The sequence below is a fragment of the Zonotrichia leucophrys genome, chromosome 14, assembly GCF_028769735.1.
Source record: "Zonotrichia leucophrys gambelii isolate GWCS_2022_RI chromosome 14, RI_Zleu_2.0, whole genome shotgun sequence".
Taxonomy (NCBI): domain Eukaryota; kingdom Metazoa; phylum Chordata; class Aves; order Passeriformes; family Passerellidae; genus Zonotrichia; species Zonotrichia leucophrys.
The window spans coordinates 8,182,317-8,208,916 of record NC_088184.1 but is presented as its reverse complement, the minus strand read 5'-3'; the positions used below and the strand labels follow the sequence as shown (position 1 = coordinate 8,208,916).

At 43.0% G+C, this 26,600-nt stretch overlaps 1 protein-coding gene across 8 annotated transcripts in view; it reads right to left on the bottom strand.

Annotated features, from left to right (window-relative positions):
- Window positions 1–935: 935 nt before the first annotated feature.
- The window catches only part of XYLT1 (xylosyltransferase 1), a 174,979-nt gene continuing 149,314 nt past the window's right edge, over window positions 936–26,600 (bottom strand). For 6 of the 8 annotated variants that reach the window (XM_064725398.1, XM_064725400.1, XM_064725403.1 and 3 more), the window contains 4 exons: window positions 25,264–25,526; window positions 21,722–21,917; window positions 16,379–16,712; window positions 936–8,852 (listed from right to left, as the gene is read on the bottom strand). In XM_064725398.1, coding sequence (XP_064581468.1) covers window positions 8,530–8,852; window positions 16,379–16,712; window positions 21,722–21,917; window positions 25,264–25,526 — 1,116 coding nt within the window. In that variant the 3' untranslated portion in view covers window positions 936–8,529. The remainder of the gene's footprint in view (window positions 8,853–16,378; window positions 16,713–21,721; window positions 21,918–25,263; window positions 25,527–26,600) is intronic. The other 2 variants (XM_064725399.1, XM_064725401.1) reach the window with 1 other exon arrangement.

The window sequence follows — 26,600 nt, the reverse complement described above, 5'->3', positions numbered from 1 at the left end:
ATGAAAAGTCATGCAGCTCCTTGTGCTGTCAAAGACTTCTGGAAGGTCATCAAGGAGTTTTTCTCAAGAATCCCACATCAAAAAGCTGCACAGGGAGACAAACCTGCAATACATCATGGGGATGGTGCTAAAGATACCAATCATCCACTTTTAGGAGAGTTTAACTTTTCCCCATCATATCTATGGAAGCAGCTCTGTGTGGAGACCAGGGTATGGAAATAAATGTAAGCGCTCACACTGGGTGAGCATTAGGCAATGGCTGGTTTGGGTCCATAACCCAGCAGGGAACTATGGAAGAAATGTGTCTTTCTGAGCTCATCCTTGCACTAAAGGCAAAGGACATGTATTTTGCTGCTCTTGGAGCCAGCCAGCCCTTGCATTAATTTGTATTTCTGCACTCAGCTGGACATCTGTAAGCCCAAGAATCTTTCTCTTTGGCTGATGCACCCTTTGGGGACACAGGGAAGAAACTGTTCCAGCACTGCTCGTGGTTAATGGCCTTCAGGAAACACTTCAGTTGAGCTCCTCGTTGATCCTTTGCCTACCATTCCTTGTCATCACTGGAAAAAGCAGAGAGGCTCTGACACAAAAGCAGACATCTGGGTTTGAAAACAAGGATTTGGATGTTTCTCTGGGTCCCACTGTGCTGGCAGTGCTGGGAGCCCTGCAAAGTTCATCCACCTTCCACCCCAGCACTGAGGGCAGCACAGCAGGTGAGGCTGCAGCACTGCCTGTGAGCAGTGACAGATTCCCAAAAGGTTTCATCAATGCTTCCCCCACAGTGGCTATGGCTGAGAAATGCCTGACCAGGCAGCAGCACTGGGATCACAGGCTGGAAGTGCTCAGGCCCATTTTCCCTCCTAAAAATCACCAAGCAGCAAAATTCTTTCAAATACGACATAAATTGGTGGGGTTGAAAATAATACACATGCACATGCTCCTAAAGACAGCCTTTTTTTTTATTTTAAAACTCTGCATCTGAAAACACCGTATGACAGAAAGCATTATATACACTGCAGTGTTTTTGGTATAATACAGTATTTCATACATCCATTTCTTTTTCTGCAAAAAAATTTGCTTTGTCGGACAAACAACCAAACTCCCATTGACAAGGAATACAGCTAAGGCACATTGTTTCTGCTAAATGAAAGACAAAAGGGTGCAAAAACGGGTAGTGCAATAATTGCTGAAAATCACATTCTACTACAAGAAAAGCATTCTGACTTTGAACTTTGATTACTGGTCAATTTAAGACATTTCAATATCTCATAAAATACTCCTTTAAATAAATAGCAAAATATCTACATCTTTCAGTGTGTTCCATTTGAATTTCCAATTTTTTTTAAACTTTTTTTTTCCCTGTATATACATGGTTTTCTTTTTTCTTATTCAATAGATTACAAAATATTTCTGTACAATTTTATGCATATTATGATCTATAACAAAATAGTTATTTCTTAAAACTATATTACCACCAGTCTTTGAAAATGACAGAATAGGAATAACTTATTATGGACTATGTTAGGCAATAGAAAAATCCAATCAAATCAAAACAGAACCAAAAGGACAAAGTCAGAAAAATAATTTCATTACATTGAATTAATTGTTTTAGTTTCACAAATCTTGTTTTATATGTAAACCCTTTTCAGTTGCCTTTGGGTTGTATCCACATATGAATACCAACATAGGACAGGATGTGGGATTCCTAAAAGCACTGCAGCCTGCCGGGAATATTGGTGCTACTCACTGAAACATTACAGTTCTCATGGAGGAAAGTACTAAAGAAACCCAACATATACAAGCCTTAGCAGAAGTCATTGCTTTCTGCTGACTTTGACAACCTTTGAAAGGAGCTCCAAATGCCAGATTTTTGCAAATGCATTTATGACAAAACAACCATGTTCTAAATGTACTGTTAGATTCCCAACTAACACCCAAAATCTGGCCCTATATGGTGACGTTCTTCAGATTTTAAGACCATACCATTAAGAGGATATTTCTTCTCCCAGCTACCAGTACAAATCTGAGAGGAATGCTACTACAGCATGTTAAAATGAGTGAAATTACTCTACAATTTGTCTTGTGCAACTGAGAGCAGTCTGTCCTGTTGTAGTCTGAAGATAAATTAGAAGTTACTAAGTTTGTACTTTGTATGTAATTAAACCAAGTTCCTTATCTACAGTGACTTGCAAGAAACAGAGCTCATAATTTCCTAAGGTTTATATGAATATCTGAGACTTCCTTTTGCCCGAAGGGAAGGTCATTTTCTTTCCTTAAAGACTGCATTTGTAAGCAATTTCCATTGTATTTGTGAAGTGTAAGCTGACAGCAACACAACTGAGCTGTAATAGAAATCTCAAGGTGCCTTTTATTCATTCCGCAACAAACAGAGAAAGTGAGCAAGACACAGACAACACCAAAGTTCCTAACACAGTTTAAGGCCACATTTAGAAAGGATGGAAGTAAGGCTTTCTTTAAGGGGCAACACACTGGATGCCACAATGGGAACAGACACCGAGCGATCCAAAGCTGATAGGATTCATCCACAGAAAAGCTGAAACAACACCCTAGTTTTGGCCAGCAGGTCTGTGCCTTTTTTTGGATCTAAGCAGGAAAATAAAATGAAATGCCATAGACATCCTCCTCTGGAATATTCCCAGCAAACTGAAGGTGCTCCCCTAGCAGGAGTGCTATTGTCTCAGTCAAGGGTGTTAATTACAACAGAACCAAAGACAAGCCGAGTCATTACAATATACAAATGCAGCGCCATGAACCGCGCCTAGAATCTCACTCTGGTATCAGAGGCACCTGTACAGTATCTTGCTGTTTATTTGGCAAGGTTACAAGTAATACTTCTAGGTTGTAACAAAGTAGAAAGAGAATTTGCATAGATTGTACATTCAGTTCAAGGAGATTTCTGGTACCTTTTTTGTTGTTCTCAGGTAAACGTGTTTGCAGACACAGTGAGGTAGCAGCTGTGGTAGCACCCATGAGCAAAAGAAGGTAACCAAGGCAAAAGCAAAGAGCAGAGTGATCAACACACTACTGTTAGTAAGAAGGAACAGAATCAATGTGGTCCTGCAGTGTCACATCATGAGGGTAACTGCTCCCAACGCCACACGAAACTGAGACACCCTAATGCTGCCCTGGTCCTGGGCAGCACAGGCTGTAAGGCCTTGTAGCTCAATTTTAAATGCTCTCAGCCTTATTATTCTTTCCCTTACTGTGATGATGGTGGTGAAGGTTTTGAAGGTCAATCTCTTCTACAATACACCTTCGTGGGGAATTACAAATCAGAGGGTTTGCTTGCCTTTGAAGATTCTGCAGGAAAATGTGCTGTCCTACAAATTCTTCCTTGTTGTCCTCAATCCCAATTCACATTTCTTTGGCTCCTCTGTGCCTGGCTGCAGCAGCTGCCCTTAGGGCTCAGCAGCAGGTATTCCTGCTCTCAGGAACTCCTCCTGGGCCTCTAGAAGGGCAGTGCTCTGTCCTCTCTAACACTGCATCACTCCCTACCCTCTCTGTCAGCATCAACCCTGGAGCTGCCTTGGCAGAAGCCTGAGGGTTTGGTTTGGAAAGTCTTTTTTACATGAATTTTTCATTTTTTCAAATTGTTTTCAATTGTCATTTAATATGGGCTTAAGTCCTACTAATCCTTAAGACTACACTGGAGATCTTGAATGGTAGAAATAAAGACACATATGGATCATTATCTTTTCACAACTGGACTGAAGCAAAGGCCAGTGAGAAAGGCTGCCAACCATGTCCCACCAGGTCTGTCTTATTCTCTTATTGAAATATCAAATAACCAAGTCTTCTTTTACATATATCAGATTCTCAGGCCTGAAAATCAGGACAAGGTAACTGCTGGCTTCCACCAACTCCTTCCTGTGTGCAAGTATTGAACTGACTGAAGGCTGCTCTGAAAAGCCAACTTTCCTCATCTGCAGCTGGGTTTCTGAAGAGCCTAAGGGATTTAGCTCAGTCAAGTATAAAACTTCCTGCTCTGTGGAAAGTGCTGGAGTTGGCCAAGGTTTCATGAGCTGGGAAGATTACAAAGAGGGTGTTAGCCAGTGGCAAGATGGCAATTCTCTGATGCTCTGATGAAAGAGAACTAGAGAAATCAACAGGAAGCTGGTCCTCATTGCTGGGCCACAATAAACTTCTGGACCTTGTCTATCTTGTTTATCAAAGCTGAGATCTCAGGGCATCAATGGTTTTTGGCCTTGCTGTGCGGAAGGAGCCCAGTTTGTTTAAAGGTTTGTTGCAAAGCAATTGTGTCAAACTTTTGCGAAGTTTCAGCATCTTCTCTACCCTTTCTCTCTCCCTTAGGTCAGGTTTACACGATCCCTGTTCTGATTCACTGACTTCACTACTGTGCTCACTACAACCATGGCTAAGAGTGATGGAGGCCTCATTAGGAAGGCAATTAGTGCTGCAGGAGATGGAGGGAAAGCGAATGCACATTAGGTGGTACTTTTGAAGGTGCTGCAGGATCACTGTTAATACACCATTAAACAACTGTACAGGCATTGTGCACTGAAGCCAGTAGCCAGGAAAGTCAATTTGTAACACACGAATGCACATTCCTGTATCTCTAGGCTTAGCAATAATGAAGGCTTAACAACAGAGATACAGAGGGACTTTCTTGTATAACACTTGCTATCATGAAGGAATTGTTAAAATTCTCTGCTTGCTGAGAGCACAAAAAATGAAGACATAATTTCATTTCTAAAAAAAAACCCCCTTGAATATCAGAAAATGAAAATGCAAATATTACTACTCAATGTCCAAATGTCATCAAAGAAGGAATTGGACAAATGTGAAAATAAACTGTCATTTGAGCTATTTCCTTTAGCCTTGGGGTTTAACATTACCATATAAACAGGTTTTCATAATGCTGAGACTGACTTTGGACATAACTCATTAAATCACATATGTAGATGTTCTGCATTTTGCCACATTCCCTTTCTGTGTAATACAGATTGATCACAGGAGTGTTACATGGCTGTCATGCAGAATGGGCAGGGAATTTAAACAAGGAAAGCATTACACACAGAGGATAAATGTGTGCATATGGAAATAGAAACCCCTCCCCACTGAAAGGAATTTTGATCAAAGCAGGCTTCCAGCTGGATCCTGTTCAGCAAGGACTGGCCAGTGTGACTGGAAAAGAACACCTGCACATTCAGGTGAAGATGCATAACTCTCGTGTTTTGTACCAGCTATGGCTCCCTGCTCTGAATTCTCCTTTTCACCAAATGTAAGATCTGTGAAGTTATTCTCTCCTGACCACTGACAATGTTCTTCCCAGGCTCCCAGTGCTGCCATTTCAAACCAGAGCAGCCACTAAGCAGGACTAAGTTGGGCTTAACAGCATCACCTCGGAGCCAGCTCTGATCCCTGATGCAGAGTCTGGCTTTATATGTTTTTTATTCACAACTACTGGGCTTTGGAACTCAGACACTGAGTCTCATGTATATCTTTTGGATCCATGTCTGCATGAGAACAGTTATAGCAGAGGTGGCTGTTAAGGTCCAAAACTTGACACTGCCCCCAGATGTTCCAAACATGGCAGCTTATCTTTTGATGACTTCAAACGGACAGCATTTACCCCTAGAATACTGTCATATCCTTTATTTATGCTGGATTTGACTCTGAAATCCTCATTTAGCACTAGCACTCTGGAAATTTTGCCTGAGAAAGGACTGCAAGATCAACCCCTTCAGCTCCACATCCTAATCTATATTTTATCAACAGCACTGGGATTGTCAGCTTGCTACAAAACTTCACTGTTTAAATGCTTCTTGCCTTTCAGAAAATAATCTCATATAAATTTTCTTTGAGATATTTTAAACCTAGCATATAATGCAAATGGATATATCAGCAACCATCTGTTTTCTTTCCCTTTTTTGTACTAAAACAAAATAATTTGCACCTTATTTTTCAAATGATAAAAGTGGCAGCTTTTTTCCTAACTGCAGAAGATGTGATTGTTGTCACCTTCTGCTTGGTCTAGTTAATGAAAACTTACAAAAAAAGCACTTAAAAACATTCCTGCTTAAGAATAAAAACATCAGATTTAAAAACGAAGTTATCTGCATGCATGTGCGTGGGTGCACCCCTACACATGTGCTTATGTGCAAGACAGACTGAAGATTTTGTGGCTACCTCAGGAGTCTTACTGAGAACAAGCACTGCCTGGGCTTGTTAATGGATTTTATTGTGTGCCTTAAATGTGACCTTCTTCATTTAATCTGCAGGGCTTGGACCGTTCAGTCACCATTGCATCAGTGTGAATAAAGCCCTGGATTTCACAGTGAGGATTGGAGGTCCCCAGAAAATATGAACTTCACAAAGGAATGTTACATTAAAAACAAGCACTGTTAAAAACCCCTACTGAATAAGTAATAACACTGTGATTCTATTACATAAACCTGTTGGCAACCCTGGTTTTACACACGCTTGCCTCTAGAGCTGGTTGAAAAGCTGGAACATTATCTTGACTGGAATATTCCAATCAGCTCTCATTGCTACAAACTTTCCTAAAGCTACTGCTTGTGACTGATAAAATCAAGACAAAAAAAGAAAGGGAGGTGTGAGGGGAGGAAGGCCTTTTCTTAATAAAGGCAGCTTCAGTTAGTAAAATAACATAATCTTCAAGCTGCAAAAGCAGCACCTACTAATTAGTCATTGACTAAAACATAAATAATAAATACCTAAATTGTTCCTTCTATGCATCCATTTTTGTGCCAGATAAACATTTCAATGCTCTGCCTTAATGCCAGCACAGCTGACACCACAATTTCAAGTCCAAAGCAAACTGAAGTAGCTTTAAACCAATACGACAGAGATACCTCAAGCCACGGGGATCTGTGTGTTACAGTCCTACTGCAAGTGTTGTTTAAAAGGGAATTCAACCTTCCTGTGAGGCATGATTATGGAATGATGTAAGGGTCTGTTTCCCTCCTGATGTGGACACTTCACTCTCAGCAGAAAGTTATCCATGCACACAGAAGGGTGAACAGATACCTTCCTTTATTACAGCAACAGGACTTCTTTCCTAATTAACCCAAAGGCTTTTGATGGTCTTTTTTGGTTCTGTTGCTAACTAGAGATTAACATAGCAACAGCAACAAAGTGCATGTTTTTGCTAACGTAAAACACATTAGTTGGAGATGAATTTGTATATAAAACCTGTATTTTAAAAAGTTATTGGAATGTAAATTAATTTTTCCCTCCTGTAGAAAACGCAGGTTGAAATGATGCAAAAACATGACTATTTAAAACAGGATGCACCCTGCTAGGAATTCTGAAGACAGGCAAGGGTAGATTGTTGACAGAATAAAGTAAAAGCATGGAGAAACATGGCATTGTTCTCCTTCCCCTGGCTTTGGGCAGTGACCCACATCTTGCACAGCCTTCCAGGTGCCCTGGCAAAGCCTGGAAGGATCCTTCTTTAGGAAGAGATGGAGATCTGAGACCAAGGAAGGGAATTAGTGTTAAGACTTACTAGCCACTACTCAAATTAGGGAAGAAACCTGTTGTTGCTGATTTAGGTCCCAATTTTACTGTTTTACTGGTTTACAACTCCACTGCCTGAGAAGAAACTCAGCTCAGCTCATGAGCAAAGGGTGGGAGCAGACACATCACAACCCACCCCAGCCTATACACACACACCTGCTCTGCTGGCAGCCTGTGAAAATACTCAGGTACTGGTTGCTTCCAAAAATGCCTGCAGATTTGAAAGGGCTGAAATGCAAAAAACTTCTTTGTTCTTTAATAAATACTCAGTACACGTACCCTGAACCCGACTGCATGAGACATAAAAGACTACTATAGCAAAACACTGGTTTCATTTAGAGTTTATCATTAAATTTGTCTGAAAAAATCTCTGAAAGGAATCTGAAAGTTTCTGCTTTTGCTCGTTCTCTCTAACTAGGATAACAGACATCAGCTATGTCCAGAATTACTTTGTGTTATTAAAAACCCAAGTGAGGCTGTACCATAATTACTTCACATTCTCTGAGGTCATGTGGCCATACAGGCTTCAGCCTGCAGGAACCAACCTCCCCAGAAAGTGTAAGTAGAAGGGAATTTTGATGTGATTTATTCATTATAGCAAAATAATGAAAGCCTATGAAACAGCAGAGGCACGGACAAATTTATTTAAAAAAAAACCCTTTAGCAGCTGCTCCTTCACTGCTCTCCCCATGGCTTGGTGCTGCTGTTTCCAAGCCCACGGGCTGGTGGGTGCAGTGGCACATGGAATGGGACAGCACAGGCTGTGGGATGAGGCCACGCTCCCAACAGAGCTGATGGAGAGGGCAGTGCCAAAGGCCTTGTCAGAACTTCAGAACTTTTTTTTTGTTTGTTTTGGTTTTGTTTTCTTAAAATGAATTCTATTACAACAAGTAACAACAAAAATGTCACTTCCCCTTAGGTTTCTGAGACCTGGTGTGAGATTCACAGAGAAGCAAGGTTCAATTCCCTTTTAAAAACCTACGTTGGGGCGGAGCGCAGCGGACGCTACCTCAGGCGGCCGTCGGGTTTGACGGGGCCCAGCTCGGACTTGGGGTCGGGGCTGAGGGAGCTCCAGGAGGTCTGGGCACAGCCCTGCAGCACGGGGCAGGCCGAGGGCCCCACGCTGCACACGTCCACGGCCGACCAGACGCCGCTGACCAGCGAGTCCACCCAGGCGTCCAGGCGGGCGCCCACGAGCCCCGCGTTGCGCTGGGCCTGGTCAGCGCGGGCGGCGCTCACCGGGAGGTTCAGCACCGGGTTCAGCCCCTGGAAGCTCTGCTCCATGTACGCGTTCTTTGGAGGCCCGCTGTGCAGCTTGATGGCTTCCTCTGGAAAGAAGCAAAGCCCACAGTTAGTGCATTGAAAAAGCCACCGCTGAGGATCTATGGTAAACAAAAAGAGCAAGGTTTAGGGGTGAGCTGTAGGCCATTTCCCAAACATTACACCCCAGGGGTTGTGCTCAGCTCTGGCACTCCTCGTGCTCAGTACTATTGGTTCTGCTCACTGTGATTCTCATTCTGCAAGTGCAGCCTCTGACCCTGAAAATGGAGCCACCCTTATTATCAACATGTACAACCAACCCCGGAGCTGCAGGACATCCAGGACTGGCTGCACCTCGAAATGATGAAACAGTTCAAGGACACCTGGTGCAAGAAGTCTGCCAACCCCTGTCAGACATCCAAGTGCTATTATTGATTTGTCTAGGAGAAAGAGCCAAGATCTGAGCCTGTTTTGTTGTGGTTTTTTTTTTCCTAAACAGATTAACCTTGCTCTGCTGTGGAAAAGCCACAACATTTGTTAGCTCTATCTGCCTACAAAACCCAGGTGGTGCCATTTGTGGCACTAAAAGGACAACACCATGGTCTTGGACAGACCAGACCATAATGAAACACATGTAGTCCCAACATGATTCCTGGAAGTGCTCCAGCCTCACTGGGAAAGTAGTCTCCTGTGAGAGTTATATTTTCAAGCTCCTGTGCTGACCAGTAGATCACAACCATTCCCTAATGACATTTTCCATTGTGGTTGCTTTCTTTACCTATCTCAGTAAAGATAGTACAATACCCCAAATTTGCAATATTGCAGTAAAAATCACTGTCAGGCTGTGAGAATCCTTTCAGAGACCTAAACTGGACACTGTGGGTCAGGCTGCCTCTGCCAAAGGTTGGCTGACTCCTGAGAGTCTGAGTACACCAAGCAGCTGCTTATAAAATCAGGATGAGACCCTTGAAAAATGTTCACCGAGTGCCTGTTGGGAGCAAATTTCCAACCATTTCTTTCCACTCTCAGCTGCCTTCCCCAGCATCCTCACTCTGGCAGCACAGAGGATATGTTTAGCTCTGCCAACAGACACACTGTCTAGAACAGAAAATGGGCCCATTCAGGCTGCTCCAGGCGAGGAAAGCCACCGCGCTCGGTGAGCGTCAGAGGCCAGGAATTACATATTCACAGCTACAATTCCTTCCACATGTCCTTGCTGCTTGCACTGCAGCCTGACACTGAGTCCTTTCTTCCATGCAGCGGACAGCATCTCAGGTGCTGGAAATAAATCCTTGTATTTATTTAGAGGGAAAAAGGGTATAATTGGAGCTTTGCTGTTACATTTGCAAAGTCTTTAATGTCAAATACTGTGCAAGTCCGTTACTTCAAATCCCCAATTAAAGTGGTTCAGCACATGCCCATCACCATTATACATAATTTAACTGTTCCTGCATTTATCTAAGCCCCTCTTTGTATTTTAAATGGTAGATACAATAACCTGTAGTCAAAATGAGTTCAATCTGTGCACATGTGTCAGGAATGTGCTCTGCCAGAGCACTGCAGTTAAAGAAATAGAACAAGTACACATGATTAAATTTCCTCCTTTGGAAGCAATTAAATATGGAAGACTGTTTGTCAACATTTTAGTTAAATAGGAACATTCTGAGTAAAAATTCCCAAATAAATAAAAGTTGGCATTATGAGCAGGATCATCTGATTGAAACAGGCAATTCAGCAAGCTTGTTGAATCAATGCCTGTTGCACATGTGTTTGATGCATGGAACAAGAGAGATCTTTATTCAGATAAGGAACAGCATGAAATGGAACTTGCTGTTTTCTCTGGCTCAGCCTTGTACGTGTCCCAGGCCTCAGGACTTGGTGGATTATCAGGATTGGAAAGGATGAAACCTGCAGGAACTGCAGGACTCAGTGCTGGGCAGAGCAGCAGAGGTTGTGTGAAGGCTACCGCTGCCCACAGTGAAAGGCGCTGCTCCAGTGAAGACACAGAGAACCCTGACCTGGCGCAGGTGGGGACTGCCTGCCCCCAGCAGAGCAGCACCCCAAGTGAGGTGTCAGCACACCCTAGAAAGGAAAAGCTGGGCAACAGCACCCTGAGTGCAGAGTCACATGTACTCATCAGCAGGAAAAGCTGGGGACAGACCCAGAGCCCTCTCCTGGAGCCTCCAAGGCTTTGTCAAACAGTTCACAGCAGAGAGCAGGGAGGATGCTGCTCGTCTGAGCAATGGCACATGGGCTGTTCCTCTTTGCATTAAAGGAAAAATTACAGAGAATCATGATTCCATGATTTACTGAGCTGGTAGAGAAGAGAGACAGTGAGACTCCCAAACCCTGATATGCTGTAAAAAAAGGAGGCTGGAGCTACTGGGTGTGCTCTTGAAGCACTGACACTTCAGTCAAGTGTCACGAGGAAGAACTTATGGAAAAATAATAATGAAGAATGTAAGGCTTGCCTCTAAATATTTAGACATTTAAATCTGTATGGCTAGCACAAACAACACAAAATTAGCTGAATTGCAGACATTAAGCCAGACATTTTGTGCCTGCCCTTTGATTTCAGGAGGATGTGTATCAATGCAAAATATATTCCTCTGACTTGAAAATATAAATTTGAAAAACTTGGTTATTTTTGACCCCTATTTTTATTTGCTCTTCACCCATATGTGAGGACACATGCCTCAATTGACTCTTCTTGGTCTAACTTTTCTGCATTAAACATGCAGCCTATAGCCAGCCATACAGGCTGGGATTTCAGCATTTTTGTGTGGGTTTGTTCATCATTTTGCAGAAAAAGCAAATTAGTTTAGACAGACAGCAGGCTAAGGAATGAAAAATGTGGTTATCTTGGTACACATTAAGGCACTAGACCTGTGGGTTTTTTAAAGCAACACGAACATACAGCTTTATTTCTTTACTTGAATTGTGTTAAAACCCTCTGGCAAAGAGGTAATTTTTTATTGACATTTTGTTTGTTTTCTCTTGCAGCAAACAAGACAGTGCTGCATTTGCTCATTGTGGAGCTAATCGACTCCTTGTCAGCTGGATCTGAACTAAATTTCAAAGCAAATCCCTGTCTTCAGGGTTTTTCTCAGAATGATGATTCCAGGGCATGTCTGCTCTTCTGCAGTCGTGCGCCTGCCTGCTGCTATTACTGCGTTTATCAAGAACATGTCATGTTACCTCTGGTTAATTTAAAGAAATCACAGCAGTTCTGACACAAGTTGCCACCCACTTTATAATCTGTATAGATGCAATTAGAATTGATTGAGCCCCTGCAAACAACCAAGGGCAAAACAAAGGTTTCCCAGTATCTGCTAATTGAGATGATCTATAAATATGGATTAGGTCAAAAGGCCGCTGAGGTGCCTGAGTGCATCACCCATGTCTGCTAATGCTGTCAGCCCTTTAAAAGGGGCATAGGGACCAGGCACTGATATTTCAGGCTCCATGGGAGCAGCAAAGATCAGCAGCCCCATGTCCAGGACATGCCATCAAGCTGGGAAAGCAAAGCAAAAAAGGAAGTTGCTCTTTCTCACTTCTTTCCTTGCTTGAAGGAGGAAGGGCTTTTAATGTATTCATTTATTTACAATCCAGGGTTTATTATCATCTTGAGGCTTTGGGGCTTTTTCTGTCCCAGAAGTGAACCTGCTACTGGCTCACAATAACCTCTTAGGCTTTAATGGAACAGGTACCATCCATTAAATGGATGACAACTCATTATTGGCACTCCAGCTGGGAGAGTGCTGGGGAAACTTTGCTGTGAATATAAACTCAAATTTAAAAATGAAATTGCTTTGGCTTTTCCCTTTCCCATCACTGTGACCCTGAGAGTCAATCACACTTGGCCCTTAAAGAGCAGGGAAGGGGGGAAAGTGGGATGATGGAGATGCAGAGACAGCCTCTGCTGAATTTGCTGTTTTCTTATGGTTTGAAGTCTGCTGGGTAGCTTGGATTACAGTCAGTGAGCTGCTGGCTAAGTGCTCTCAATGACACCTGTTGTTTGCTTCTGCCTGTGCAGCCCCTTCACAGGAGAGCTGGACATTTGGCCTTGAGTCTCCAAGCACTCAAATTCCTAAAGCTGCCAGCAGAAGTCCCCCATTCCTGTGTGATCTGCCAGTGATCTTACATGGTTCTGCTCCCTGTTTTGTCTTCTCCACATCCCATTCCCTCTTTGTCTTGGCTCAATTATTCCTAGAGCATCCTGCTGGTCCTTGGCAGCCCTCCTGTGTCTTTACAACAAGCGTGGAGTTCTTGGCTTTGACACACTCAACCATATGGTGAGAACCTCAAAACTGTTGTTTAGAAGAATAAACTGGAATGTCTGTGCAGGAGGTAGAGGGAAGGAGACTCTGGTGGAGAAGGTGAACCTGATTTCTCCAAATGATTTATCACAAATGCACCTAATTTCCTTTTCTTTTTTGCTTTCTCCAACCAAGCAAATACTTGCAGGCACTCCTGAGCCAGAGTATCTGCTGAAGGCAGAGCTGATCAGTGACATAACTCAAAGCAGAGAACATAGACACAGATTTGGATGGCTGGAGGACGAGAAGGACTAGGAAGGAATAAGTAACATTAGATTATAGACTCTCCACTGAAATACCTTAGGGAGCCATATTTACAGTGAAAATATCCCAAACAGTATCCTCAGTAATTCCATGTAAGATCTGATCTCTCATAGATTCAGGTTTTGAAGAGGTCAATGAATCTGTGTTTTTAAAACAATTTACATTCTATCAGCTACTCACATCTGGACACAGCATCAAAGAAAATACTCACTCTTGATTTCCCTTTATGGCTTTACTTGCATGCAAAGAATTTAGGCTAAAATTAATAAATAACTGGAAATAAAAAACCCGAATAAACGAGTGGCATATGCTGTTTTTATAAACTGCTAAACAGAACATCTTTGCTGGCAGCTGTCCCATGATTATTTTTTTGTTTTGAATGCAATTATGAATTCTGAGAGTCATGATACAGGAATGAACGTGTTTTACTTTGATTATTCAAAAGAAGAGCCAGTGGCTCCCTTCATGATGCTGGGAAACCAAAACAACTTTTCCTTGTTGTGCTCTGGGCTGAAGTGATGTGTAGATAAGCAATGATTTAGGAAATACAGGGATTGTTGTCATGCCCATGTTCTCAGGATACAAGATGTTTTTGTGCAAATGCTTTTTAGAATGGCAAAAGCAAATTGCACACAAGATCATGGAGAGATTTTTGTTAGTAACTTTGTGGACTCCACTTTCTATATCTGGAGGGGAGAAGAAAGAGAGGCAAAACCATTTTTGAGGAAATGACATGCAAAATGTGTCAGTCCAGGGCAATCTTTCTGACAAGGGTTGTTATTTTATCAGGGCAGGGGAGGGCAGGGTGGGGGTTGGTGGTGGTGGTGAGGGAGGATGGTTGGAAAAAGGAAAATTTTAAAGAAATCCCTAATAAAACATATCCCCATCTTGTACTGACAACTCTGGGCTAAGTCTGATGTATTTTAGTTTTTATTTTCAATGCTAAGACAGGAAAACAATACTATTCCTTCATTTTAGAAGATTTTTGGCAGTTTTTGAATTGTTTACGGTAAGAGAAATAGTTCTTTTAGAAGTTCTAATTCTTCTGTCAAACTCTCATTATGCCTTTATTTTGCAGAGAAAAATGTTTTTAAAGAATAAAGTGATGACAAACTGACAAAAATCTGGAAATCAAAGGTAAGTCATGATTGCCTGCACAGAGCACAATAGTGTCACTGAGACAGAAAGCCTTTAAAAAAAAAACAAAGCATGAATTTGCATTGTAAATGCAATTCTAACAACAGTGCAGTGTCACTGCCTGCCCCTGTAATTAACTTTCTTCTCTACCTCCATGCCTCAGTCATCTACAGATTACACATCACATCATCAGTAGCAAATCACTCCTGAGACTTTCTTCCTAGACAATATTGTTGCCAAGCTTTATATTTCATTCCTGTAGTAGATTCTAGTTACCAGAAGAATAAACAGGCTTCTTAACAAAAAATGTGAGCCCAGTGTATCAATGGGCAATACAGGGTAGCTACACAATTTCAGTGGAATTATTCCTGATTCAGAGTTTGAATCAAAGGGAGTTTTGCCTTTACACCATAAAGTGTGGGCTTGTTTTGAAGTCTGACACGTGTTTACCTGTCCATGGGGCTCTCACATTGTAGGGAAAAGCAGCAAGGTTGCTGGCTACATGCCACCTTTCCCATCCAATTTATGCCTTAAATGTTCAATTACCAAAGAACATGGAATTCATTAATTTCCAGCAGACAAGTTGGTAGCAGCTGCATTCAGAAGCAGGCTGCCTCAAACTTTGAAAATGTATCCCTTCTTCACATGGTGTCTGTTCACAATTTATCACTGCCTATTAGCTATTAACAGCAGTGGGTTGGAGGTGGTTTCGTTTCTGCTTAAGAAATGATGCCACCAAATGTTAGCAGCAGAAATCATTGAGTTCACTCTTGTGCTGGAAATGTGTGGAATCAAGCTCCTGTTGAGTGAGATAAGGGCTGCATTAGCTCTCAGCAGTTGTCTGCTGGTGTTTGCATTACAGAAGCAGCACTTTATGCTGGGAGGTAAATGCCTGACTCAGTTTATTTGCTGCCTTGTCAGGAGGAAGAACTTCTGAAAACTTAATAGGATCATTCATGTATCTAGGAAATTTAAGATGTCTAAAGTTATGAATATTAATACTGGGCAGATGGAAGCACTTGAGCACTTTAAGAAAAATGGTAAAGATATTCAGAGCAACAAACTTGTTTTGATCTTACTGAATAAAAATCCAGGTGTGGGTGTAAAATGTTCCCTCTTCTCCCAGCACAGTGTCTTGGGCACTGGCTGCAGACCCAAAGCATTTGGATGGTGCCTGTGCCATGCAAGCATGGGAGCCTGCAGAGCCTGGCAGCCCCAGCATGGCCTCTGGATTTGGATGGCTCAGGGCTGCTGTGGCAAGAAAAAAGTTTCTTTCTAAAAACTGTCACTGTGGGTCTGGTCCTGACTGTATTTGTAGATATTTCTGTAACACAGGTGCTTGGCAAGTGCTGAGCAGGTTTTGGCAGGTATCAGGCAGAAGTGAATGCCTGGACCTGACAATATGTCAGGTGAGCTCTGGCCTAAGGTAATTTTGTCTAATCCAGCATTTTGTAAATTAATGCTTTTATTGTTAAACACACAGACTTTGTCAAAAAACCAGTTTAAACACATGTAAGTCTCTAAGAGGAAATATGAATGAAAAGCAGCACAGAAAGGTCAAATTTTCTTTCCATTTCTAAATGATGGCTTTTATGATAGCTGTTAGATTACTGAAAGTGTGAAGTTCTCTGGATTCCAAACTGTGCATAATTTAAAGATACAAATAGTCTTTTGTTCAAAGTGGCTGTGTTTTACTGACTGGATAGAGATACTTCCACTTCTCTTAGTGCAAAATTTTCTTCTGACTTAGTATCTATAAAATCCTTTTCTTTAATCCTTTTCCAATACACTGCAACTTCATTTGTAACAGCAGCATTTACAGTGAATACAGACAAAATATCTATATTATTCTTGTAGCAAATAATAAAACTTACCTTGTTTGATAGGCTGCTGATTTGAGAAGGTGAGAGGAGTAACGAGGAATTTGGTTTCAGCTACCTGTACCCAGTGGTGCAGAATTTTTATTGTCCAGACACCAGGTCGCAGGGGCAAATTCAGAGGTGGTTTGTAGTGAGTAAACTCAGCACTGGATTCAATAAGAATATCATATGTTGCTGCAATTACATTGATGGGATCCACCCAAATGACAGTCACGGTGACATTGGGGCCTTTCCCCCACTTCTGCATCCCCACTGGCTCATCTGTTGGCCCAAGGAGTCCTCCAAAATTCCTGAAAAGCCTTTCCTTGGCATCCCACTCAGTGCCAATCTGAAATGAAAGAACACAGGGCTGGTAGCATCATCTCTGTAAGCACCTGAGACCTTTATGGCAAATAAGGGCTCTCAAGAGACACAAATCATATTTCTCTAATCACATGAATTATACATACATTTAAAAGCAACAGGACCTAAGATCATAATGCATACACAAATTGTGAGGCAAGAAAGAAGGCTTGTTTTCTTGTTCCATTTCTGATTGATAAAAAGGTTTTCTTTATCTTAGAGTGACACAGCAGGTGATGGGAGCTCTCTCTTCCCACCACAGAAGCAGTCAACAAGGGACCAAGCCAGTGCACAGATAAAAAAAAAGTGACCCATCCTCTCCTGGGTCATGAAAATGTATTACACACTTGAGAGATGGAGAGAGGAACCCTGCAGCAGAGACCTGCCCAGCTGCTGCTAAGAACAGGGGAGACACTTCAGCTGCTGACTTCAGGACAAGTCACATCATATCCTTTACTACAATCCACCCATGAGATGCTGTCTCCTTGTACTCCCTCCCTGCCCCACGTGGGAATTTATTTCTTGTAAACTGTTATTGTCATAATAGTGACATTAGTTTTCATTTATTCACTAACAGTAAACAGTAAAAAAACAGTAAAGAAGTTGATTCACAATCTAGTGTAAATACTTAATTGACCTTTCTTTTTCCTAGCAGCTTTCATGTTCCAGCGCTCTTTGTATGAATTTCAATGATTCACCCATAACCTGGGAGATGACACAAACTTCCAAGCAGTTGCCACTAACACTTGTGTACTACTGACACCAGCTCCTCTGCCCAGCCAGCATGGAAATGGAGCCACTGCCTTTCTTAGGCCAATGGGAAGACTTCAGTATCCCAGCACTAAAGCCAGCAGATGTTTATGAGGCTGAGCTCCATGGAACATTTCCATCCATTCTCCTGTGTCCACAGGACTGAGGGCTGCACTTCTGCTTTTGGAGGCAGTTCTGGTATGAAACCCCTCAAAGTCCTTCTGGTCTTCTTTTGCTCTACTCTCCAAACAGTGCAGATGACCAAAGAGTTGATTTCTTCCCTGTATGGAAAGTCTCTGTGGGTGATCTCTGGAGACCCATGCACACACAGGCAGGATCCCCACTTTCAAAATATATGTGGATATTGCAGATTTTCCCAACACAGGGCTGTCCTTATCCCTAAGCTTCACCTTACAAGGGCATGGTCAGAACCTGCGTTCCTGAAAGCATAAGAGATAATTGTAGCTGATTTGCTTCAGAGATTTTTCTTCTAGATTTCATTTCACTTCATGAGAATAAGTGATTCCAATATAATGCCTAGATCCCCCCAAATCCCCAAAACATAATGATTACCTGATGCCTATTACCTGTACTGGAAACTGTCCAGTCTCCAGTCTCTTCTAAATAAATCCCTGTGGTTGGCAGACAAATTACAGGAGGACTGCAAGCAAAATGCTACAAGGTCAGTAAAATAAAACCCTACCATCCTAACTCCATCTGTCATCACACAAATTCCTCCTACCAGGCTATGACACTGCAGAGTATGAGACAAAATGAGTCTTCCACTACTCTGCAATCAACACAGCATTTGTGGTATTTCAGAGGTATTTCAGAGGTATTTCACCCAGCACACCAGCTAATCAAACCAGACAGCATAGCCCAGATATCAGACCCAAGCACTGAATGCCTCGAGGAGCTGTCAGTGTGTGCTCTCCTGACAAGACTGACTGAATATGTATGGAAATAAGCTGAGAAAGAGAATTTCCTGACCAGGCCTTATTATCTACTCTGCCAACCTTCACTGAGGTGCAGCCATATCACACCTACCAGTGCTCAAGGGACCTAGAAAGAATAAAGTCACAACATGTGAAACAAACCTACATCCTCCTGGGCAAAGAAATCTGTAAGGAAGCTCTTTCCACCACATTCAATATTTCTTACTGAAGAAGTCATTGCAGAAAGATTACTTCATCCTCAAAAATTAAACATTCACTCCTGACATCCAACTATTTCCTCTCTAGTTTCTCATCCATGAGAAAATAAATCAGAAAGTTCCAGTCCCCTTGCTCCAACCTGCAGGTGACACTGCTCCATGCCAGGCTGCACAAAAGATGAGATGTGCTCACACACACAGAGGTTTATCAGACTGCTCTGTGGAAGAGCCAAGGCTGCTTTTGGGGGAAAAATTGTAACACAGTTGTGGTCTTGTTGTTAAGCTTCATGCAGGCGTGGCACTGGGCTCCCTAAAGCAACCCAAAAGTTGCAGCCAAAGGGCTGGGCAAGAGGGGAGGGAAGGACAGGCACCCCAGATCCCTGTGTGGGATCACAGCAAGGCTCCACAGGCACCTCGGGAGGGAAAGGCAGGGAGCTCTACACTCTGCTCATGGCATCTGCCCTTCATGTCTCATTCCCAGCTGGGGACAGACTTTCCCATGCTGCACAGCTTGCAGTACCAGCTGCTTTAAGAAGCACAATATTTTATAGGGAATTTTACTTAAAGCATTGGTTAGAGGTTTATAACCCCTTGAACTTTACACAGCTGAGTTCCCAGCACTGAGATGTCCAGTTTTACAGGGCAAGAGATACTACAGCCCTATAATAAGTTTCACAGCTCTGTAAAACATTGTGAGTAGGCATTCACTTTCAAATAGAATGCACCGAGTATGGATGGAATCAAGCGGTAATGAATATCTGATAAATTATGAAGAGATGTAGCACAGAAACTGACATTTTCCACATCATTATTTTAATCACCTTTATTTTGGGCCTCAAGAGCAAGCACTGTGCACAGGGTATGCTTGGAAAGCTGGAAATCTCTCATTGGCTCAAAATTTCTGTTTCTATCTCTGTTCAAACCCAGATAAAATTTTCTCAAGATAAATTATACCCTGATTATGGGTTTGTGTCTCATTGCTCACCACAAACAGGACCATTAGGTTCACACAATGCACACTAATTGCCTGCCACCTAGTTTATTTTATTCTCTGTGATGAATCACAACTCTTAACAAGACCAGAAACAGCATTTAACTGATAGAGGGTGAGCTGAGACTTTTAGTTCAGTGCAGCAAATCAATCCCCTGCCCTGCACAGAGAAGCTGCCTGAACCAGGCTGGCAGGACACATAGTGAGTGCATTGTGCACGAGCCAGTTTCAGGAGGTGTGGGAGTTCCATGCTTGGAAATCATCTCTTGGATTTCCTGTGGGTTATTTTCTCTGACTCAGCCTGCAGGAGCCATGTGCCATGGAAATGCTGCCATGAACTCCCCCAGGTGTGGGGCAGCCCAGCTGGCTGAGGCCTTCCCACTTGTCTGTCCAGGCTGTGGGGTGAAATCAGCTCCCTGGGAACGAAGTGGGCAGGAGGCAGGGGCTGGAGAGATCCCACCAGCTCTGCTGCAATCTCAGTTGTGCACCAGGGTCACAAATACACTGGGGAGCACACTCAGTGCAGAATATTTGTGTGCTCTTCCTGCTGGCCCCAGTGCTGCGAGCTGGGACAGAGGAGAAAGTTCCCAGCTAAAATAGCCCCATTCAGTTTAAAATTCCTGCCAGATCATGGGGTGAAAGTTGCTGAAGAACAAGAAGTTCTATGTCCCAATAAGCATAAATCTTAATTTTATTTTCTGTGAACACTGATGCTTCCATCCCTAGCTAAACTGCTAAGTTTGTTTTCCACATGCTGGACCTTGATAAAGCAGTGGCATTTTAATAAGCAGTAGCAGATCAGAGCTTTCCAGTCACACTGAAGCTGAAGAAGTTAATGCAGGATTTATAGCAGGGTAACTGAGAATTATTTGGCTCAGAGGCAGAGATCCCTGCAGGCCAAGGAAAGGCAGAAAATAAAAAAAAAACCCTAAAAAATTAAATTATTTACTCTGTACCTCCTGGTCTTTTAAAATATGAATCATCTATGAAAGGAGATGACAATTAAAGAAGTTAGGTGAGGAAAATAAAATGAAAACAAGTAAGCAGTCACCAAAACTCTTTTTGTTGAGTTTCAAACAGAAGAAAATGTTTCCTTGTGCTCAAAAAAGCTCAGTAGTGATTAAATTCTTCAAAAGTACTAAATAAGCAGAAGAAATACTCCTACAAATCACAAGAATTGGAGCTTGTATGAACATTTATCACTGCATGAAATGGCAGGCTACCACCCGACACATTGATAAATGAAACACACTTTCCATCCATCTCTTTAATGGCACATTAGTGTCATGGATTTGCCATGCACACCAAAACACTGAATCCCACCTAGGCATTTCTTAATTGCCCAAGAAGATGGTAATTTATGGACTTAGGCATAATGACTGCAACACATTTCTTCAATCAATTTTATGCCTTAATTGAAATTTGCGGCTTAACAAGAAAAATCATGAAATTAACTGCTCAGACAATGGTATCTTTAAAACAGAACACAGATGTCAGGTCCTATTAGTGGTCAACTTTCCTGATAAACTTTAGGTAGCTTTTTTATACTCTATGACAGGCACTGAGACAAATTTCTAGAAGAATAACAGGGTTTGTGGGAAATCTCAGCCACTGCTGTGATAATTTTCTCTTTTGTGCTACAACATCAATATTCTGCTCACATGTGGTATCAGTACCTGACTACCACTAATTTTGAGAGGTTTTTCCAGTGTACACTTGAGAGACACAGTTAAACATGTCACCATTTACATCTAGAATTGCAGAAAAATGGAAATTTCCTCAGGAGCCTTTCACAGCACTCACAACAAACATGGTTGCAAAACTTTTAAGTTACTTTTAAATTACTGAGCCCCTTTGACAACAACAAAAGGCTTCCATTTGTTTTTAAAACAGAAGGGAGTGAGAACACTCAGCTTAATGTAAGAAATGCGTGTTGACCACAGACTGAACTGCCAATGGTGTCTCCCATGATGAGAAGGTACACTATGCTAGAAAGCCATTCTCACCTCAAATTTCCATGGAAATACATTTTCCAAAGGCTGCTGATTTACTTTCACTCTCCTGATGCTAGAGGAGTGCATGGCTGGCTATGAACACTCACCTCTGTGAACTGCAGCCTCCCAAAATCACTTGGTGGGCTTGCAATCTTGAAAACTTTCTTAGGCATCACCCAGGTTTCCAAAGTTTCCAGTTTACTGACAGCCAGGTTGGTTGCATGGTGCCTGATCAGGAAGCCTTGGAAACGGTCAGCAAGGAAGTAAAGGTGGATGGAAACTGGATGGCCCATGGGGTAGTATCTGTAAAACAGCACATGCTCAGCAGTTATGTAAGAGAATGAAATCTCCATTTACTTGGAGCTAATGGCTTAAGAAGCATTCATTTCAACTAGAAAATCCACCACTGTACATTAAGAGATTTCAAATGTGTTCATGACTCATTATCAAATATTTTTAGGCTGTTCCGATTACCCCGTAACGTAAAAATATGTTACTAAGAATACAGGCTCATTAATTCCATATCCTCAGCTCAAAGCTCTTTAGGAGTCCTTGTGTGTGCCAGAGAGCTCCTCTCCCTCACCACCTCCCCTGGCAGAAAGTGGCACCCAGAGACACACACAGATTGTCAGGGTGCAGCACTGTTTGCTTGGATTAACTGAGGATAAGGATGCCCCAGGACTGTGCCTGTGCTCCAGAGCTGCCCTTGCTGCCCCAGCAGGGTCAGTGCCTGTCTGCACAGGACACAGGGAGAGCTGTGTGACCAGGCACTGCCCTCTCCATTGCCAAACCCCGTCCCCAGGGGCAGGGCTCTGCAGGCTGGCACTGCAGTGAAGGACTCCAGGATCCTGTCCCCATTTTAGGTCTCTGTATTTTAGGGAAAAAACCTTCACGTTCTTTAAAGACTTGAGATTGCTTTTGCTGTGATTTTTTTACTCATAATCAAAAAAAGAAAAAAAAAACTTGAAAAAGGTCAAATAACTGGGCAAAACCAATCACTGAGAGATCTGGAAACCTTCAGTTGGAGCTGAGATTTAAAGACATTGTAGTCACAGCTTCAAATAATTAAAATGTACAGCTGATTGTCTGCTATGGCCTCAGAAACATCTGTAACAATGTTTGGGTACATATGGATGCATAAATAATTAAAAGTGTGCTATTCATAGCTCAGAAATGGAATATTTTGCTACTTTACAGCACTGACATTAACTGCAAAACAAGTTAAACCAACCAGCATCACACCTTCCCAGTAAGTCAGCTAAGCCTGACTCCTCAGGCTTGTTACCACAATTAAAGGATGAGCACTAAGCATGAGCACCAGGGAGAACTTTCCATTGCACGAGGTCTGCAGCACCCCAGAAGGAACTCTGTAGAGCTGGAGAAATCAACATAAGAAGACAGGGTACCAACAGGGCCAGCACTGATGGACCAAGCAAAACCACTGCAAAGCTACACAGCCAACACCAGCAACAATCTGACTTCTGTTCCCAGTACTAAGACCTCCTGTTTTATATGTGTGCAGCAGCAAATATTTACAATATCCCTGAAATAGACTGAGTAAATTGCCTCTTGGCAGCAGAGAGTAAAAATGCCTAGGGATGGAAAAAATGAATTAAATCGCAATCACACATGAATGTTGCTCCCACGGAAGATGCTGACAGTCCATCTCCTTTGGTACCCGAGCAGTCTGAGGGGGAACAGCTTTCTGAGGCTGTGGGATGGCCCTGGTCAGGGAAGTGTGCAAGGCAGCTGCTCTAAAAGCATCTCCTGGGCTGCTGTGGGCGGCAGCATGGGCCTGACTCCAAGGGGGAGCCAAGGCAGGAGCTGCTTTCCTCCAGCATGAGCTGGGGTGCTGCAGGCACAGGACCAGCCAGCCTGGGCTGTGCTCAGCCCCACAGCAAAGGGAGCACTGTCGAGGAGCTCAACCCAAACCCATCCTGCCATTACTGCATGACAGACATGCAAAACCACGAGGGGGAAAGAGGAAAGGTATAGGTGCAAACACCCAGAAGGACAGCACAGGATCAGAAGAGAGGAGATGTGAATCATAAACCTGAAGATAAGCCATGTTTCTCTGATCTGAACTGGATGCTGACTCACAGTGTCTTGAGGGGGCTCAGGTAGGTATCAAAACAAAGCCTCCCCTCTGTATCACTGTTTGCAATTCCTCCTTGCACTGTTTCAGGAGGCTCCAGCCTGCTGAAGGAGCTGTGCTTTATCCTGGAGACAGCTAGAGTCATGGTGTTCCTATCTATAATCTGAGCAAGCTTGAAAAGCACCTTGAGTTTCTATGCAATGGAAAGTTCCTCAGAAACAAAAGTGATAATTGATATAAATCAGCACCAGAATACTGGCAAAAGGACTGAGAACAAAAGTAATTGTAAAATTATTTCAGTACTGGTTATACATAGTCCCCATCCTCTTTGCTGGCTTCAGTCTGCAGGACAAATGACCCAGGACTTCCTCAGGTCTGCCTTTATTTCATACAAGGAAGGCATGCTACTAGTGATTATTTCTATCTAATTGTTATTGATCTTTTATTGCTTTGCACTGGTAACCTTCACTGACAAAAGTCTAATAGGAATCTGAAGCACTTATTGCCACATCTTTCTAAATGGGGCATTGCTCAGCACTTCCATGACTAATTTAGGAAGGTCAAGGCACATTTGGTTCCCTCTTGAGAACACAACATGGGCAATGTGCATCCATCAGAGCACATGGAGTGTTTGCTGACTTAGGCTCTATGTGTTTTCTATTAGGATAGAAATGGGCAGGCTCCAGAAACACATTCTGAAGATGGAATTAAGAGATGGTAAAGTAAGACTTAAAAAGAAGAACCATCTCTGCTTTGAATCTAAACAGCTCCAGATGTGTTTGCAGGCAACAAACATCTACCATTACGAGAGCTTTTCTATGCAAGTCTAACTTCAGGAATTCTTCCTTCAAATCCCTTTTAGACTGAATTCTTCTTAGCCAGGCTTAGAGGTGAAAAGGAATCTAGAATATAGGGTTAATTTCCTTTTAAAGAATAAGGAATTTCATTTGAGATAAATATAACTACCTATTTATATAGATATATAAACACATACGTATATTTTATATATTTGATGCTAATAGATCTTACCATTTGCAGCACTTTTGGCACAGAGAGCTGCACCAAGCAGGCCAACTGAGCCAAGCAAGCTCTTTGCACTCCATGTGTGCTCCCAGGGGAACAAACAAGCAAGGACCATTAACCTGCCTGTGTTCAGATTTGTTCTGAAATCCTGTCCTCTGCTTCTGGTAAGCATAATAGAGGTGAACATGACCTCTGCGGCAATCACACGGAGGGTTTAGGAGCTGAGGCTATAATACACTTGCTGAAATTAATCAAGGGAAACGCAGCAGTGGGGGTAGCACTGCCCAACTGGATCCTGTCAGTCTTCATCAGGCTGGAGAGGAGCTCCTTAAAAGTGCAGCAAACAGGTCACATAATGTCAACCCGGAATAACCAACGCTTTATTACGGCCATAAATACTCCTGGAGATCAGCGCTGCGCACTTGCAGCTGCCTGGCTGTGCTCGTGGCCGTAGGCTCCAGCCAGCACAGCCGAGCAGAACGAGCCCCCAGAGCCTCCCTGCGTCCCCTGGAGCAGCAGGGCAGCACTGACCTGCAGCTGTTGTCCCCAGCAGCGTGGAAGGAGCTCTCGGCCCTGCGCAGGCCCAGGCGGGAGAAGGAGTGGAACATGGTGAGGGCCACGTCGCTGAGGGCGCCCGGCCCGTCGGGCTCCTCGTACACGTTCTCCCAGTAGGAGCGCAGCCCCGGCGTGCCCGGCGGGTAATTCCCGTACAGGAAATAGTCCAGCTGCCCAATGATCTCCTGGTTCACCACCGCCTCAAACTTGCGGGCAAAGAAAGTTGGCCTGGCAGTCTGCTGTTGGGACAGGACAGGACAAAGTCACTTGTGGCCACAGAGAGAAACACAACTTTCACAAAGGCTGTGAGAAGATCAGAGAGAAGAATGAGAAACAATTCTTATCTCAACTCGCTGCACCTGGTATTGTGCACATGTGGAATGTGTTATGGAGATTTGTTTACCAAAGGGTGGTTTCTTAATTAGCCAATGGTGATGGTGTTTGGACTGGAGGACCAATTAGGTCCAGCTGTATTTAACTGTCTACAAGAGCAATAGGTTTCTTAATAAAGAGATTATTAAACAGCCTTCTGTGTATCATGGAGTCTATGATAATTATTACCCAGCCAGGGGCCCATTGTGACAATAGACACTGAGTTCCCATTTTCAGACATGAAACTTTGTCGTAAGCAATGGGTTGGAGTTGAGGACATGAACTGTTTTTCTCCATGGGCAAAGATGACTTAAAACATCACCTTTGGGACCATTCGTCGTTAGGGGTGATGTTAAGATTCAGCTAAAAACTACATAATTACTCAACAAAAACCCCTTCAGAACAACAGGCACCCTGTGCTGCCTGGCTCAGGAAGGCTCTCCAAGTGGAGGAGGGCTGGGGAATGCTCTCCAATCCCCCGAGTTAGCCTGGAGACAGGGCAGCACTGGTATGTGTTTTTTGCAGGGAGCAAAGTGGACTGTGGCAGTGAGGCTCAGAAGAGGCAGAGCAGCATTTTCTGTGTATGGATTTGCTGCCAGGAGGTGATAAGAGGTCTCTGGGAGAGGTGCCATTTGTGGCTGAGGTTTCTCCACTTCTGAGTGGTCCTGCCCAGATTTTTTCTCAGCTCTTGACACAATCTTGGGCATATAACTGCTTTATATGCTACTCAAATACCATTAGCTTTCAAAAAGTCTTTGTTTTGCCTTGCTCATATTTGAGCATGGGTCCTGAGGTGCCAAGGAGTTCAAGAGGTCTCCCGGATGGTTGGAAAGTTCTTTTGAGGATGCTCAGTTTTGCTCTGAGATGGCGCATGCTGTGGGCTTTGTGGTCTCGGCTCTTTTTGTGCCTCCGTGGGAACAGCAAGCCCCAGCCTTCTGGTG